General features: G+C 41.3%; 1 protein-coding gene across 4 annotated transcripts in view; it reads left to right on the forward strand.

Moving 5' to 3' along the window:
- The window catches only part of nkain2 (sodium/potassium transporting ATPase interacting 2), a gene marked incomplete at its 3' end in the record, with an annotated part of 150,427 nt that overhangs the window by 100,208 nt on the left and 34,715 nt on the right, over positions 1-15,504 (forward strand). For all 4 annotated transcript variants that reach the window (XM_079643473.1, XM_079643474.1, XM_079643475.1 and 1 more), the window contains 2 exons: positions 3,142-3,279; positions 6,203-6,283. In XM_079643473.1, the coding sequence (XP_079499599.1) occupies positions 3,142-3,279; positions 6,203-6,283 (219 nt within the window). The remainder of the gene's footprint in view (positions 1-3,141; positions 3,280-6,202; positions 6,284-15,504) is intronic.

Genomic DNA, 15,504 nt, shown 5'->3' on the forward strand with positions numbered 1-15,504 from the left:
AATGCTCATTTTCAGGTTCATATTTGTATTTGTGACATGCTTTGATGTTCAAAAACCTCTGCTGCAGCTCCTCTTTTCGCCCTCTGTCTGAAACCAGATCCCAGTCTGCTCTGATTGGTTAGCTGGCTGACTTTGCTGTGATTTGTCAACCACTTCTAGATCCCGCCCTTTAGCCTATTACTTACAATATGTTGGAGCTGTTAGGGGGGGGGTTATGGGAAATAAACGTTGGAATTAAGGCCTTTGCTGACCATGTACATGCACCAAAAGCTATATTACGTAATACAGGAAAGTCAAAACCCCAGAAAGCATAATAGGGTAACAGTTTTCATTGACTAAAACTAGACTAAAGTAGTCAGGGTTTTTCTTCGACAAAACGTCATTATTACTGTATTCAGGCTCTCAGCCAACTACTGCATTTGGAAAAACTCATAACAAGGGCTCGAGCGTCAGTGTGTGCAAACAGAAAAATAAGTGAAATAAACATCCTTGGTCCCTGAGGGATTCTGTGCCGACATGAGACGGATTGTGAGAAAGCAACTGCATCTCCAACTTACTTTTTTCTCTGCTTTATGTGACATACACACACACACACACACACACACACACACACAAACACACACACACACACACACACACACACACACACACACACACACACACACAGATACCGCACTGCACATATTCATAGACACATTATATATATTCATAGCAGGCCTGTCAGCGTTTATTCACCTCCAGATTGGGCAGCCACTGCAGAGACGCATTAGATTTAAGAGAAGAAAAAAACTCTCCTGTCAATACTTGCAACTCACAATAAACTCACATTAAGGCTAATTCCACAGGTGGATGCACAACGTAGATAAACAATCTGAATGTGAACATGCCCCCCACCCTTGTGCTTTATTTAAGCAGCACCAGTGAAAGGAACAACATCTCTGTCGGCAGTATCAAAGCCTGTCGCAGCAGATCCCACAGGACCCGGGCTCGCCAGCTTGAAGCTCCACCTGTACAGGAGGCAAAGCTCTCATCAGCCGCTCATATCACTGAACTGACGTAGCTGCTGCTAGCGTCAACATTGTCTGCAGCTCCCTCTCTCTCTCTCTCTCTCTCTCTCTCTCTCTCTCTCTCTCTCTCTCTCTCTCTCTCTCTCTCTCTCTCTCGCTCTCTCTCTCTCCCCGGAGTCATACTGCAGTTGTTGAAAGGCCAGGCGACTTCACACCCTATCTGAAGCTTCTGCCGTGTGACACGTGCAAAGGATGCTGGAATTACGGCAGAGCGCGGCTGCCCGTGCTTTGTCTTTTGTCTGTCAAGAGAATGCGGTGACTTAATTACAGAGAGTAATGAACCGAGGCAGCTGAAGTTAGTTGTTTCACAGCTGAAGCATGTAATGAGAATCTCATGTCAAAAGATGGAGCGAAGTCCAAATAAACAGATGGTCTGCTTTGGAATATTCCTCTTTATTACTCAGGTTCAAATAAACACCAGCAGAAAAAGGATTAGATTTTGCTGACTGATCATTAGGGGTGTGTGTAGGAATAACCAAGAGAAATCAATATGGTTGTTACATCAAGAGCGTGCAAACTAATTCTTTAACCCGCCACCCATTGTGTTTGCACGTGATTTATTGTGTTTTTTTGGGGGAGTGTGCGCACGTCCCAGCTGGAGTGAAGACTGTTTATATTATTGTTGATGAAAGAGGGGCCCCCAGGGGCCTCGGTAATGGGCTTGGAGGCCTCTGACTTCTTATAATGGCCTTTGTGCGTGTGTGTATGGGAGTGTGAGAGGTAGCCAGAGAGAGACACAATTGCAGGACTATATAATTGTAAAAGGAAGGACACACTTTAACATAATAAAATGAATCAGATACACAACAGACAGAAAGGGACATAGAAGCATAGACACAAAGAGACACCGTGTCACACCCACACACACACACACACACACACACACACACACACACACACACACACACACACACACACACACACACACACACACACACACACACACATTGTGGTGCCAGCTGAGCCCAGTGTGTCCAATAACAGCAGGTGCTGTCAAATGCAAGCACAGCAGACCTGCGCTGACATGGAAACACACACACACACACACACACACACACACACACACACACACACACACACACACACACACACACACACACACACACACACACACACACACACACACACACACACACACACACACACACACACACACACACACACACACATTTATTCATTCTTTTTCTTTAACTCTCACTTCCGATAAGTACCATTATAGGGAAATGGAACGTTGAATAGGTGTACTTAACACAAAGTCAGTTTATGTGTGGGATACCCAGTGTGTGACTGTATGTGTGTTAACCTGCTATGTGGCTGTGAAAGGCTGTAGTGTTGCCATATGGTCACACATTAGGGCTCTCAAACTCAGCCATCCAGAGTGTGTGTGTGTGTGTGTGTGTGTGTGTGTGTGTGTGTGTGTGTGTGTGTGTGTGTGTGTGTGTGTGTGTGTGTGTGTGTGTGTGTGTGTGTGTGTGTGTGTGTGTGTGTGTGTGTGTGTGTGTGTGTGTGTGTGTGTGTGTGTGTGTGTGTGTGTGAAGCCAGTGAGACTAACAGGATATAAACAACTTTGCTGATGTACGCTGTTGCGATTTAACACTTTCAGTTTTTTGGGCTGAATGAAGCTACGAATGGTATTTATTTTTTATTTTTAAAGCCCAGCCTCCTCTGTCCTCTGCTTCATCTTCATCCTCATGTCTTCTCCCTCTCCGTCCCCCTGTGTGAGTGTTAATATATTTAGCAGTGCTGTATCATATGCTCTGTTGACTTCATTAACTATCTCAGCATGAGGCTTCAGTGGCTGAATGATAATAAACCTGGAAATATACACACACACACACATACACACACACACACACACACACACACACACACACACACACACACACACACACACACACACACACACGCACGGTCCTTGGATTTTTTTCCCCCGGATAATATATTTAAAAAAAAAAGGTGTCAGCCCAGGTCGAGAAGTCAAGGAACTTGATTTTTACAATTTTAAGCTTTTGCCGTTGCAAGACTCAACTGTTGATCATTTGTTTTGTTTCTAACCACTAACTTCCTCTCTCAGGTGAGTGTGTTGGAGCGTCAGGTGATCGACTTCCTGGGCTACCAGTGGGCTCCCATCCTGACCAACTTCCTCCACATCATCATCGTCATCCTGGGTCTGTTTGGCACGATCCAGTTCAGGCCGAGATATGTCACCGGGGTGAGTTTTACACACTCACACACACACATTTCAAACAGCCATTACACATACATATGATTTGCCCTAGATTTAGCGACAGCCTCTCATTAGCCGCTCAGCTCTCTACATCGAGTAATGAGGACTGAATATGGAGTGACAGTTTCAAGGGTTTATTTTCTGTCTCACTGGAAGTCATTTGTATGCCTCATAGCACTGCCATGCAGGGATGTAGTGTCGTAGTCATGACTTTAAATACACTGTGTGTACAGAACAATGCTTTAGTGACATTTGATTTTGAAACATCTGATTCACCATCATACATATAACTAGAGAATGAGAATAAAATAGCAAGGCGAATGCTTTATTTACAATTTAAATGAATTAATGGTTAATATATAAATTCTTACAGATGGATCCCATTTCTCTCTAAAGAAAAATAAAGATACAAATAAATAGATTAAAGGGGCCCTATTATGCTAATGTTCAGGTTCATATTTATATTTTGTTCCTCTACCCGTGACATGTTTCATGCTTAATTTTCAAAAAGTGATTGGTCAACAGCTTACAGTGACCATCTACAATGTGTTGGAGCACTAGCCAACAGCAGTGCGAGTTTTACATATGTCACTAAGTTATGGAAGTATTTATTTTTTACAAATATCCTGTAGTGTTTTACTTGAATTTTCGGCCAAGAACGGGACTGTTAAAATATCAGGTTTTGCATACATGATTATCATGGGCATACAAACTCAGAATAGCACAATATTAACAAAATGTCTATAGAAAATCAGTCAAATTCATCCTTTGTGAGTGAATTGAGTGTAGGTTTCTTTCTGGGGGGCAAAAGACATGTACAAAAAGACATATCTTATGTTATAATTCAAGAGCCACGGGATAATTGACCTCTATTTTTTTAAACATGATGGCTCTCACCAATATAGGTATATCGAGACACTCCTAGCTAGGACTGCATTTATTTATGGTAAAGAGTTTGTTCAAACAAGTCCCATACACATTCACTAGCCCTATGTTAAAAGTATAACACTTTGATCATTGACAGTAAATACTTTTGACATTAATATAGATGGTTTATATTTGATAGAAAGGGGGAGGCTATTAACCTGACCTCCTGAGTTTTAATTGAGTAGCCATGAATCATATAGTGCAGGGGTCGGCAACCTTTCTGATATGAAGTGCCATTTAAAAATTTTTTTTTATCAGCGTGCCAACAATCGAGAATAATCAACGGGGGGGGGGGGGGGGCGTTGAGGAGCTTGACGCTCGTCAACTATCAGCAGGAGGGCGGGGAAGCCTCGCTGCGGGGAAGCCTCGCTGCGGGGAAGCAGTGTGTGGACCTGTCAGTGCAACTTAACAAACACATTTAAATAATTGGTTTAAACGGCATAATAATAAGGACGGTCGTCCGTTCTGTGATTCTCCAGAGCACACATGTTATGATATTAGGGTCATGCAGAGTGAGATGAGATCGCTGTCCCTTTAAGAGAGAGAGAGAGAGAGAGAGAGAGGGGTGTGGCTTGTGCATGTGTGTTTGTGGATGGTAGAGCAACAGTGAGGGAACGTGTGTGTGTTTCTGGAAGTGAAACGAGGAAGAAGAAAAACAGAGGTCTGTGATGTATTTTGTGAAACAGAAGAACAGCTAAATAAATGCAACGGCATCCCAAGAAGTGCTCGCTTCTCTCCAGTCATTTAAGCTAAAGTGGGTTATTGAACCTGAAGCTTGTTGCTTCTGCCCTCCTCGACTACGGTCTGGGAGCCGACAGGAAAGTTCAACACACAGATGGCCAGTCCGCCCCTTTGTAGCATATTATTTCGATGAGCAGATCGCCACTGGGCTTTCAACTAAAGACACAGCCACGCAAAAACTGCGGCATTTGTACAGCTCCTTTTGGGTACTGCAATTAGTGAAGTGCTTTCCTCCGTGGTGAAACGATCAGCACTGCACCACGGAGGAAAGCGGCAGAATGTCACCTGGAGATAAACAGATCGGGGCTGCGTTGCGTGCATGGCTTCCTTCTGCAGGTAACGGGAGGACGCGCTCTGGCGGCGGTCTCGTTCAGGATCCGAAAATACAATTTAAATATTTTTGCACATTTATTCCACTTATTCCTAGTGTGCTACTAGTTACGGTGCCGCGTGCCAGCATTGGCACGCGGCACCGTAACTAGTGCCAGGGGTTGCCGACCCCTGATATAGTGAATAAAAGGTTATAAACAGTGATGTGGAGTAGGAGTTGGAATACCGTGCCCTGTGGAATTCATTTGTTTCTCTTTTCTTTCGCTGGCAGCTGTCGATAAAATAATTCATCAGTCAGGAAACATTCAGAAGTTCCCACATCGGCTGCACACAGCTCTCCCACACATCACATAGACCCTAACCGGTAGAGCTGAAAGACACACACACACACACACACACACACACACACACACACACACACACACACACACACACACACACACACACACACACACACACACACACACACAAACACCACTTACACACATACAATTAATGAAGTTATAAAATTGAGATAATGAAAGGGAATGATCCAAGCTTAAGAATTCTGCCTTACTTTCATAATTAATTCATTATTTCCCACTCATAGCTCCTTGACACACACACACACACACACACACACACACACACACACACACATACACACACACACACACACACACACACACACATCTATTTTCTCTCTCTGTCAGGTTTGATTCAGGTGATTGGTTGCACTCTTTGCTGTTGTTTTTGTTTCTACGCATCTGAACAACATCAAAAGTGAAGCCTCCCTCTGTCTGTTCTCTCCATCTCCAGCTCGCTCCAAATGCGAGACATGAACATGCTTTTCTAATTCTCCAACAAAGGCCTGTCAGATCTCGTCTGCCTCTCACTCACTTTCTTTTCCCTCTCCCTGTTTTCTGTGCAGTATGCCGCCTGGCTGGTGGTGTGGATGACCTGGAATGTTTTCATCATCTGTTTCTACCTGGAGGTTGGAGATCTGTCTAGAGTAAGAACTTTTCCTTGGATTATTTTGTCTGCATGCTTGTCAATTATTCTACAAACAGCAAATATATAACAAAGACAGGCAGTATTACACCTTCATTTGAAGTGTCTTGTATTTAAAACAGAAGCAATAATAAGACTGGCAGTATTCTATATACATTTCTTATATATCAAGTTGTTTAAAGGTCCCATGTCTTGGCCATTTCTACTGATCATAATTCCATTGTTGAGGTATATTAAAATAGATTTATACTGTGCAATTTTCCAAACTCACATTGGTTTCTCATACAGCATCTCTGTATAGTATGTGTATTCACTCTCTGTCCTAAACGGCTTGTTGGAGCTCCTGCTCCCCCCGCCCGGTGAGCCCACTGTGCTCTGATTGGTCAGCTTGCCCACTCTGTGCTGATGAGTCTACCACTATGGTATATCACCGTTACAGTGGGAAATCAGTTATTATGTGTTACAATGGCGTTTGTTAGCAACCAGAGAATGACACCAGTAAGGACAAACAGATGAGAATGCTGCTTGGGGTCTGGGTGTTGGCGGGCGACGTTGCGCGGCTCGCTGCTGCGAGGAGCAGACAGTGTGAGCTGGGTTCATTTCCTGCTTGTTGCAGCACCCCCCCCACCCCTGAGAAATCTCCAGCGAGGCGTTCTGGGGCAGCATAGACAGGTCTTTTCTGTGTTAGAGTTTTACTCGCTACAGGGTGTACTTTGAGGGTTTGTCACTCTGCAGACCGTTTACATATATAAATAACCGGGTAATAACAGGAAAAGCATGACATGGGACCTTTAAACTTATCTCATAAAATACCAATATCAGTAATGAATATATTCGACTCACAAGGGTTGCCTGTGTTGCCAAAGTCATTCACATGAACAAAAGAACACAATATTATTCCAAAAACAAACAAAAAAACATGAATAATCTACAACTGTGCCCTGGGTGACATGATCTTTTATCACTATGAACACAGTCACTGTTATTTATTTTGTATTGCTTCCTAACACACCGTCCTGCTGTCATTAATACTAACTATCGTGCCGAATGTGTAAAAAATGTGTCACTATTGACCTCTGTTTGATTAACTTTTCTTTTTTAATTTTTCTTACTAATTTTGTGACTCTTGTTTCTTAAGATCCTCTTGTTCAGCAGGCACTAATAGGTTTTGGTTTGGACAAGGAAGAGAAGTTTTGAGACTAATAACTAAAATGTTCTTTTGTTACACTAAGCCTTAAATGTGCGTCTGCCTTAGCTACATCACCGTATCAATAAGACATTGCATCTGTTAAACTTGTCCCATGCATGATGCAGAAGTCAAGAAGAGCATGGGAATGCACTTGAGACTGCTTAGTAACTCGCTAGAAGCAACAAGAAGAATAGCTTTTGCAAATAAACAAGCTCCAACCACTGAGCCCCCTGACAGAACCGTGAGGGATAAGAAAGTTGTGCCTTCGCTCATTGACCCGCTGTCATACACAGATCACTGCTCTCTCCTCTGTTGTGTTTCTGTGATGCTCGATACAAGCTAAGTAAAAGAGGTGCCACTCTTTAGCATCACTCTACTGTCGCCGGTGGAACGTGTGTATTCACAAACACACTTGAATGATTCACCTTCTTTGACCGCACGCCCAGAAATGGCTGAATTGGCTTTCCACCTGTCTTCCCCTGACAGAAGGGGTCACATAATTTCACTGTAATTTGAGTGTTAGTTCAGCTGCCGTGATCATAGGGGCAAGACCCTGTCAGTGAACACTTCCTGCTTACTGACAGTGCCACTTAAGGAGGGATGGACTTGTTCACACCTTTTAAACATCTCGCTATAATGTTCAGGTCACATTAAGGGGCTTTAATGGTAAGATCGTCACTGAGTCGTGATAATGAAAGCATGTCAGTTCTTTGCATTGCCAACTGATAAAGATACGACACACAAGCTGAGGCCATTCAAGTCTTCTCACTGTGCAGTAAAAATGTGTCGAATTTGAATACAGATTATCAACTCGCACAATTAATTAAAGCCAATCAGCGCTTCCATAAACAGAGGAAATCAGTTGATGGGACTGCTGATTACGGCTGATTACACTCTCTGGTGTGGTAATAGAAAAAAGTAGTTTTCCCATCATAATTTGTTTAAAATTACTCTTTTTTTTAACAGTTATGTAACACGTCTATTACCAGTTTAGTAAATCACACCAAAGAGCAGTTTTAAAACCACATATCTGTGCGAATCCATCTTAAAAGCAGTTTGTTGAACATTATTACTGTGAGCAGGGGGGCCTATTATGCAAATGTTCAGATTTCATATTTGTTTTTTGTGCCTCTACTTTGACATGTTTACATGCTTAAATGTTCAAAAAGTGCTTTATTTTTCTCATGCTGCCTGTGTTGCAACACATAGCTCTGTTGTTATTGGTCAACCGCTTAGTGATGTCCCGCCCCTTAGCCTCATGAAGCTATCATGATCAATTTGTTGGAGCCCTAGTAGGGCTGCTCGATTATGGCAAAAATCATAATCTCGATTATTTGGGTCAATAATTGATATCACGATTATTAAAAACGATAATCCATTTACTTTGGAAAGATCTATTTATTGGAGAGAAAAAAATGTGAACAGTATGTTTGTAACAGTTGATTACCCTGAACTCTAAGTATAACTCAAAAAAAAAAAAACTAATAATAAAAAAAAAGATTAATAATAATACAAAAATATTCGTTATATTTCGATTACGTTGTTTTCGTAATCGTTGCAAGCCATAATCGTAATTGCGATTAAAATAAGATTAATTGAGCAGCCCCAAGCGCTAGCCAATAGAATAGTTACATAGTGATGCAAAGTCCAATGGAGGTGTTTCAGTCAGGGGGGAGTGTGTGGGGATACTCTCTCTGGGGGTAACTTTAGGATTTTAGCCTTTGCAGACCATTCACATGCACACAAATCGATAGAAACACACTACAAGATAGAGAAAACCTCCAAAAAGCACAATTGTCTTGCATTGTTTTGCAAGTTTTCCCATTCACTCACTGTTGGATATACTCGTCATGTGTCTGTCTGCTCTTCCCACACAAGCACTTTGAACCTTGTTAACTTGTGTTGCCATCCAAGCTAGGCTATCATTTTACAGTTCTCTAACCCCCCTCCACGTTCTTGCCTGTTACCTGCAGCTTCATTGACTGATCTTCGATTTTAATGATATTTACACTGCTCACTGTCCCGAGGCCTAGTTTAACAGTAACAACCACCACACTACGGCTGGGAGGAAAGCAAGCTTTATTTTTATCAAACTGAAAGTACAAGCATGTCTGCCATGTTGGAAGACCATGTTGAAAACATCTTGAAAAGCTGCATAATAACAGTTCAAAGGTTAATTGAACGGAATACAATTAATTATGTTACCATATTTATCATTTACAATCTGTTATGGATTTTAATGATTCGAATATTACTCTTGATTTTATTAGAAATAAGCCCTTCAGACCAAAATCATCACATCTGCTTTCTATCGAGGGTGAAGCAGCAAGCTAATTAGGAAAACCTTTTGCAATTAGCAGCTGACCAATCAGAGAGCAGCACACTCGAACCAGGGCGCTGAACAGCTTGTTTTTACGACCAGAACAGTTTGCGTTCGCCCCGCTCAAGGGCACATCAACCTTGACCCAGTTGCAGAGTGAGAGGGGAGCCACAAATGGGCGATTCCCCCCCCTCACCCAGATTCACCAGCTGTTGTATAAAATACGGAGGACCAACCGTACAAGGGGTTTACCGACCGGAGGGCTATTAACACCGGACCACATGTTCAACAAACACAGATATATTTGTGATTGTTGCACCTCGGCTCAGAACAAAGAAACTCCTCAAAACGAGGATGAACCCAGATTTATACTCCCTTGGGACGACTGCATAATGTCAAACACATAAGCTTTTAAAATAAAGAGCCTCATCTTGTTATTTCAGTACAACAACAACCAAATATATTCAATACCAACCTTGGTTTCACAATAAAAACAAGAAATGAATTAAATGTATTCAAACGGGAGTTGGAGAAACAGGCTAGAGTGAGCCAGATATTTTGAAGTATCCAGCCAGTATCATAGCAATTGAGTTATTGAAACCTGTTGGGATGTTAAGATCATTTATAACAAAAATGCTGATAATAAAAATACAGCTTAGAAGTATTGTTGTAGAAAATGTAATGAGCAAATGCTAACCTAATAAGAATTGTATATCATTAAAGTTGTTGTAAGGACAGTGGTACTGTAAGAACAACGGTCCCTTTAAAAATGTGACAGCAGGCTATCATTCTTACCTTTATATAAGCTGACGATCCAACATTTTAGCTACTTGTCTCAATATCAACCAAAACGGTAAACAATATTTTAGTAAATGCTCAACCACCCAACAGACAACTTCTGTAACTTAACACATCTGAGATGTGACAGGCCTCCCAACTTTTAGAAAGCACAATAAAAAGTAAACGAGCAAATATGGAAAAGAAGGAAAACCTACATTTCCTGCTCTCTAAAACTCATCATTAATTGATTTACATCCAAATCAGGTCCCAAAATTACCATTACACATTTAGCTTTAGAGTGAGCCAATTAGTTTGAAAGTTAAAATCTATGACAGCCAAGAAGAAATACTGACTATACGTTTGGCTTGATATAAAAAACACATACATTGGGTATAAATCAGAGAGCGAGACGAGTATATACCATACTTTCATGTATCCTACTCAGCAGGGATCAAAATAACTCTTCGGTGTTTGATAAGGGTAATGATGATGCGCTGTGTGCTTCAAATATACAGCGATAGAAATGAAAATCTCTTAATCTCCCTCTCTATTGCTTTCAGATGCCTCTTCCCGCTCTCTCGGTCTAACTCTCCCCCTCCTCCTGTGCCTCGCTCTCCATGTAATTCATCCCTCCTCTCCCTCTGCCTGCCCTATAATCAAGTCTTTTTCATGTTGTTTTGCAAAGTGCCATGTAAATCCGTCCCGCGCTCCTCTTCTGCCTCGCTCGCCTTCACCTTCTCGCCTCCTTTTCATTCACTCTCTTCCGCCATATTTCCAATGTCAGGACTTGAGGAAATGGGTCGCCGTCTAGAAGAGGCTGTTATTTATGGCCTGCAGCGGCTCACAGTGCGGGGCTTTATGTATCGGCCAGTACCGAGTGCCAATTTAATACATTACTTTATACACTCAGGCCATTACTTTCGGGGTCGCAGGACAAACGTGGTTACGACAGACTCCATTTTTCTTCATTACGGAGAATTGACATCATTCTGTGCATGAAAGAGGCAGAGAATCAGTCGCAGCTTTGATTTATGCCATGTTATCAGTGACTCTTAGATTTGTCTGCTGTACCTTTGATATCATTTTCCTTATCCAACACTCTCGCATATCCGTGAAGGGAACTGATATCAAGATTATGCATCCTCAGTGACAGCAGTGTGCATTTGACTCCCAGTGAGGAGGTTGAATACTAAATAAATGCAGTTCCATACGTTTGGATGTTGTACAAAGAACAAATTACCGACAACAACTCAATTCCTTTAACAGTGTCTGACATGATTGTTGTGAAATATGTCACTTTAAGTGTGCAGAACAATCCTTTCAGAGTCTTTGATGTTCAGCGAATATTCCCTGTGCAATAGTGCAGCAAAGTCAGACAGATAACGGCTGTAAAAGTTTGAAATTTGCCAAGCGCGTATGACATTTCTCCTTGACAAGGACCCCAGACAGTGAGTGGAAAGGTGGGGGACAGCGAGGAGGGGGAAATGCGTCAGAGTTCGTGAGCTCAGCTTGAAGTCATGCGGCCAGATGGACCGAGGAACAAACAGAACATCATGATTGAGATAATGTTTGCTTTGATGATACATCATGTTATGAATCATTGACATTGTCCCATGCTAACAGGAGGGCTATTACTCAATGTTAGACGTGACATACCGGTACTTTTTTTTATTTATCTATTTTCTTCCACTCACCCCTTTTTCCTAGCTTTCAACCATATCACACATCAGATCTCATCAGCTGCTTCAGTTTGCTTGTGCTGTATAAATGTAGGTGTCCTGACTCCCTACTGTGTTGAAACAGCAGGGATGTAAACAAACAGTGGTCCTGAAAAAAGAGGTGTTCAAGTGGCGTCTGGGAAAAACAGCAACATTAGACTTGTTAAACTTTTACGGTAACACAATGGAACGTCATCTTGGATGGTGTTGTGTGTCCAAATGAAATTGCTCACAGAAGCTGCCTGTCTACGCACACATATCTGTAGAAAACGGAAATATATTCATTATTAACCATACCATCACTACTCATCTTCTGATGTACAGAACGTGTGTGTCTTGCCCTTCTCCATTACAGCAGGCTTCAAGCTACAAACACCTTACTTAAAGGACACAAAGAGCACTTATAGAGACTTAAAACCAATGTATAAAGTATCTATTTATACCTATATGTTTGATAGCTAACAATTTGAACGACTGAGTGCTATAAACAGATTAAACCACATTATGAGTATGTTTAATAATATATTTTAGATATGGTGTTCAACCAAATCTATACCATTTCGTCTAAGCCACGTATTGATAAACTGCTATCAGTAGTCTTGCTGCAACATGTTTGCCTTCTCAACCGCGTGCGTTTGAAGCAACTTTTTATCTAGTGTGTATCATTGCTTCCTATAAGGCCCCTGTAGAGCCCCAGAGGCTAGATAAGGTGTACATCCTGCGCTGACAGTAATTTAAGTTTAAGCCGTAGATTGATACCATATATATCTGTCTGTCACACTGCCGTCCTTCCTTCCACTCTCCACTGCTCTATCTAATACAACAGCGGTGCCATAGAATTAATCTTTAAAAAAGATTTCTGATGTGGCATCCCTGACAGATTTGGAGAGAAGTCTGTGGAGAGGAAACCGTCACCATGTTGCAAACAAACACTCGCATATTCACATCAGCTCTTTCTCACACACATACACACACACACACACACACACACACACACACACACACACACACACACACACACACACACACACACACACACACACACACACACACACACACACACACACACACACACACACACACACACACACACACACACACACACACACACACACACACACACTCTTAGACGGCTAACTGTCAGAAGTCCACTGTGTCATTTAAAAAAGATGAAGCCACCCTCTGGGCGTCAGATGACGCACAGATACAGACACATAGATACACACACACACACCGCTCAGCTGTCAATCATTGCCTGTGTGGGAGGGATATCATGCCTGCTTTTTTGCATACTGTTCTTGCCAGCAAGTGTGTGTCTGTTAGCTCAGCCAGGAGTTGGAGAACCTGTCATTCATTTCTATCAAGTGCGAAGGAAACATGAGGGACACACTCTTTCGTCCGTTTGTATACCCAAGCAGCCTTAAAAACATTTTCAATCCTATATCATAGAGCTGCTCAATTAATCGTTTGTTAATCGCAATTACGATTATGGCTTGCAACGATTACAAAAACAACGTAATCAAAATAAAACGATTATTTTTTTATTATTATTTTTACTTTTTTTTTTTACTTTTTAAAAAAATTATTATTTTTGGTTTTTCAGTTGAATTATAATTAAAGTTCAGGGTAATCAACTGTTAAAAACATACTGTTCAAAAAATTTTCTCCAATAAATTGATGTTTTCAAAGTAAATGGATAATCATTTTTAATAATCGTGATATCAATTATTGACTCAAATAATCGAGATTATGATTTTTGCCATAATCAAGCAGCCCTCCTATATCATCCGGGGAGTCTAATTTCAGTCTGCAAAAACCCAATGAAGAGGCAGAAAATAAAGAGAAATTGTAAAAAAAAAAAAAAAAAAGATATGCTGTATATGATGTCCTTTTTGTTTTCCTGTTATGTTTATGCAGTGTTTCCCATACATTGATTTATTTGTGGCGGGCCGCCACAATTAAATATCGTCCGCCACAAATGGATCTCATAAAATGGATCTCTTTCTTATTTGGTAGTCTAATGGATAGTGAGGTGGGGTGAGCGATCGGAAGCGTGCGGTGCCCCCACAAATAGAATCAAATTCTGTGGGAAACACTGTTATGTATTCGTGTGGAACCTACTTGCAGGAGGTCACCCTTTAAAAAGAGATCAATGATCTCAATGGGATTCACCTGCATAAATAAAGGTTTGAAATTAACTGAAATGAAAAAAATGATTTATGTCAACATTGTTTACATGAGAAGTAATACAGCTGTCAAATGAGCAGTAACATAACACACTGAAACAAACCAATTTAAACGTATTGTTAGCTATTAGCACCAAAAGAGACAGAGAGGAATGATTGCAGGTGACTTGGTAGAATGAGAAATATAACTGATATATCGAGGGAAGAGAAACTAAAGAAGACTGAAAGATTTGGGGTAGAGAAGTCAGACATCATGAAGACGGAGAGATTTAGACAGGCGAAGGTATGATAGGAGCTATAAAAGATGACGTGTTATGGGATGGAGCCTCATGCGAATCTGTGTCTCTTTCAAGAGAGAAATGAGGGGAAGAGGGAAAAAGAAGTACAAACACAGAAAGTTCGAGCAACTGAACGTCTAGGGAAGATAGGATCGCTTATCTAACAGAGAAAAAACATATGTCTCTTTCATATCAATTCCATATCAACATCAATGGCTGCGGTTGTCAGTGCAGGGGCGAGCTTTTTACTGCAGGATAAATTGTGGGAGGAATATGACAGTAAATCAAATTGCAAACCACCCAATTCATCTTGGAAAGTTTAAAAAAAACAACAGGGCCATTTGAAATGCTAATAGTGGCTTTATTTTACTCCCCTTAGTGTTCATTCTCCTCGGCCAATTGAGACAATGAATCAAAAGGATCCCGCACATTTAATCATAGGCGTTCTAGTTAAAACATCCACTCTGATTCACTGAGTCATGGCATCAACTCTTACCGGGGTTTGATCAATGGATGCATTTGTTAAAATCATGGCATGAAATTGCCTTTCTTTTCCATCAACACGTCTCTAGTGATTCGTTCCTACCAGCCAATTTTATGATTTTGAGCCCCGAGGTATCGTGGATGGTGATTGAATTGGATTATTCATTGTTACTGTAGAGTTTTATATGCAGCGACATGAGTTGTTTTTTTACTTGGTGAATTTGAGCAAGCAAATTAAACACAGATTTGGTTGCACGCCGCAGTAGAT

Source organism: Notothenia rossii, assembly GCF_949606895.1.
Source record: "Notothenia rossii genome assembly, chromosome: 8".
Taxonomy (NCBI): domain Eukaryota; kingdom Metazoa; phylum Chordata; class Actinopteri; order Perciformes; family Nototheniidae; genus Notothenia; species Notothenia rossii.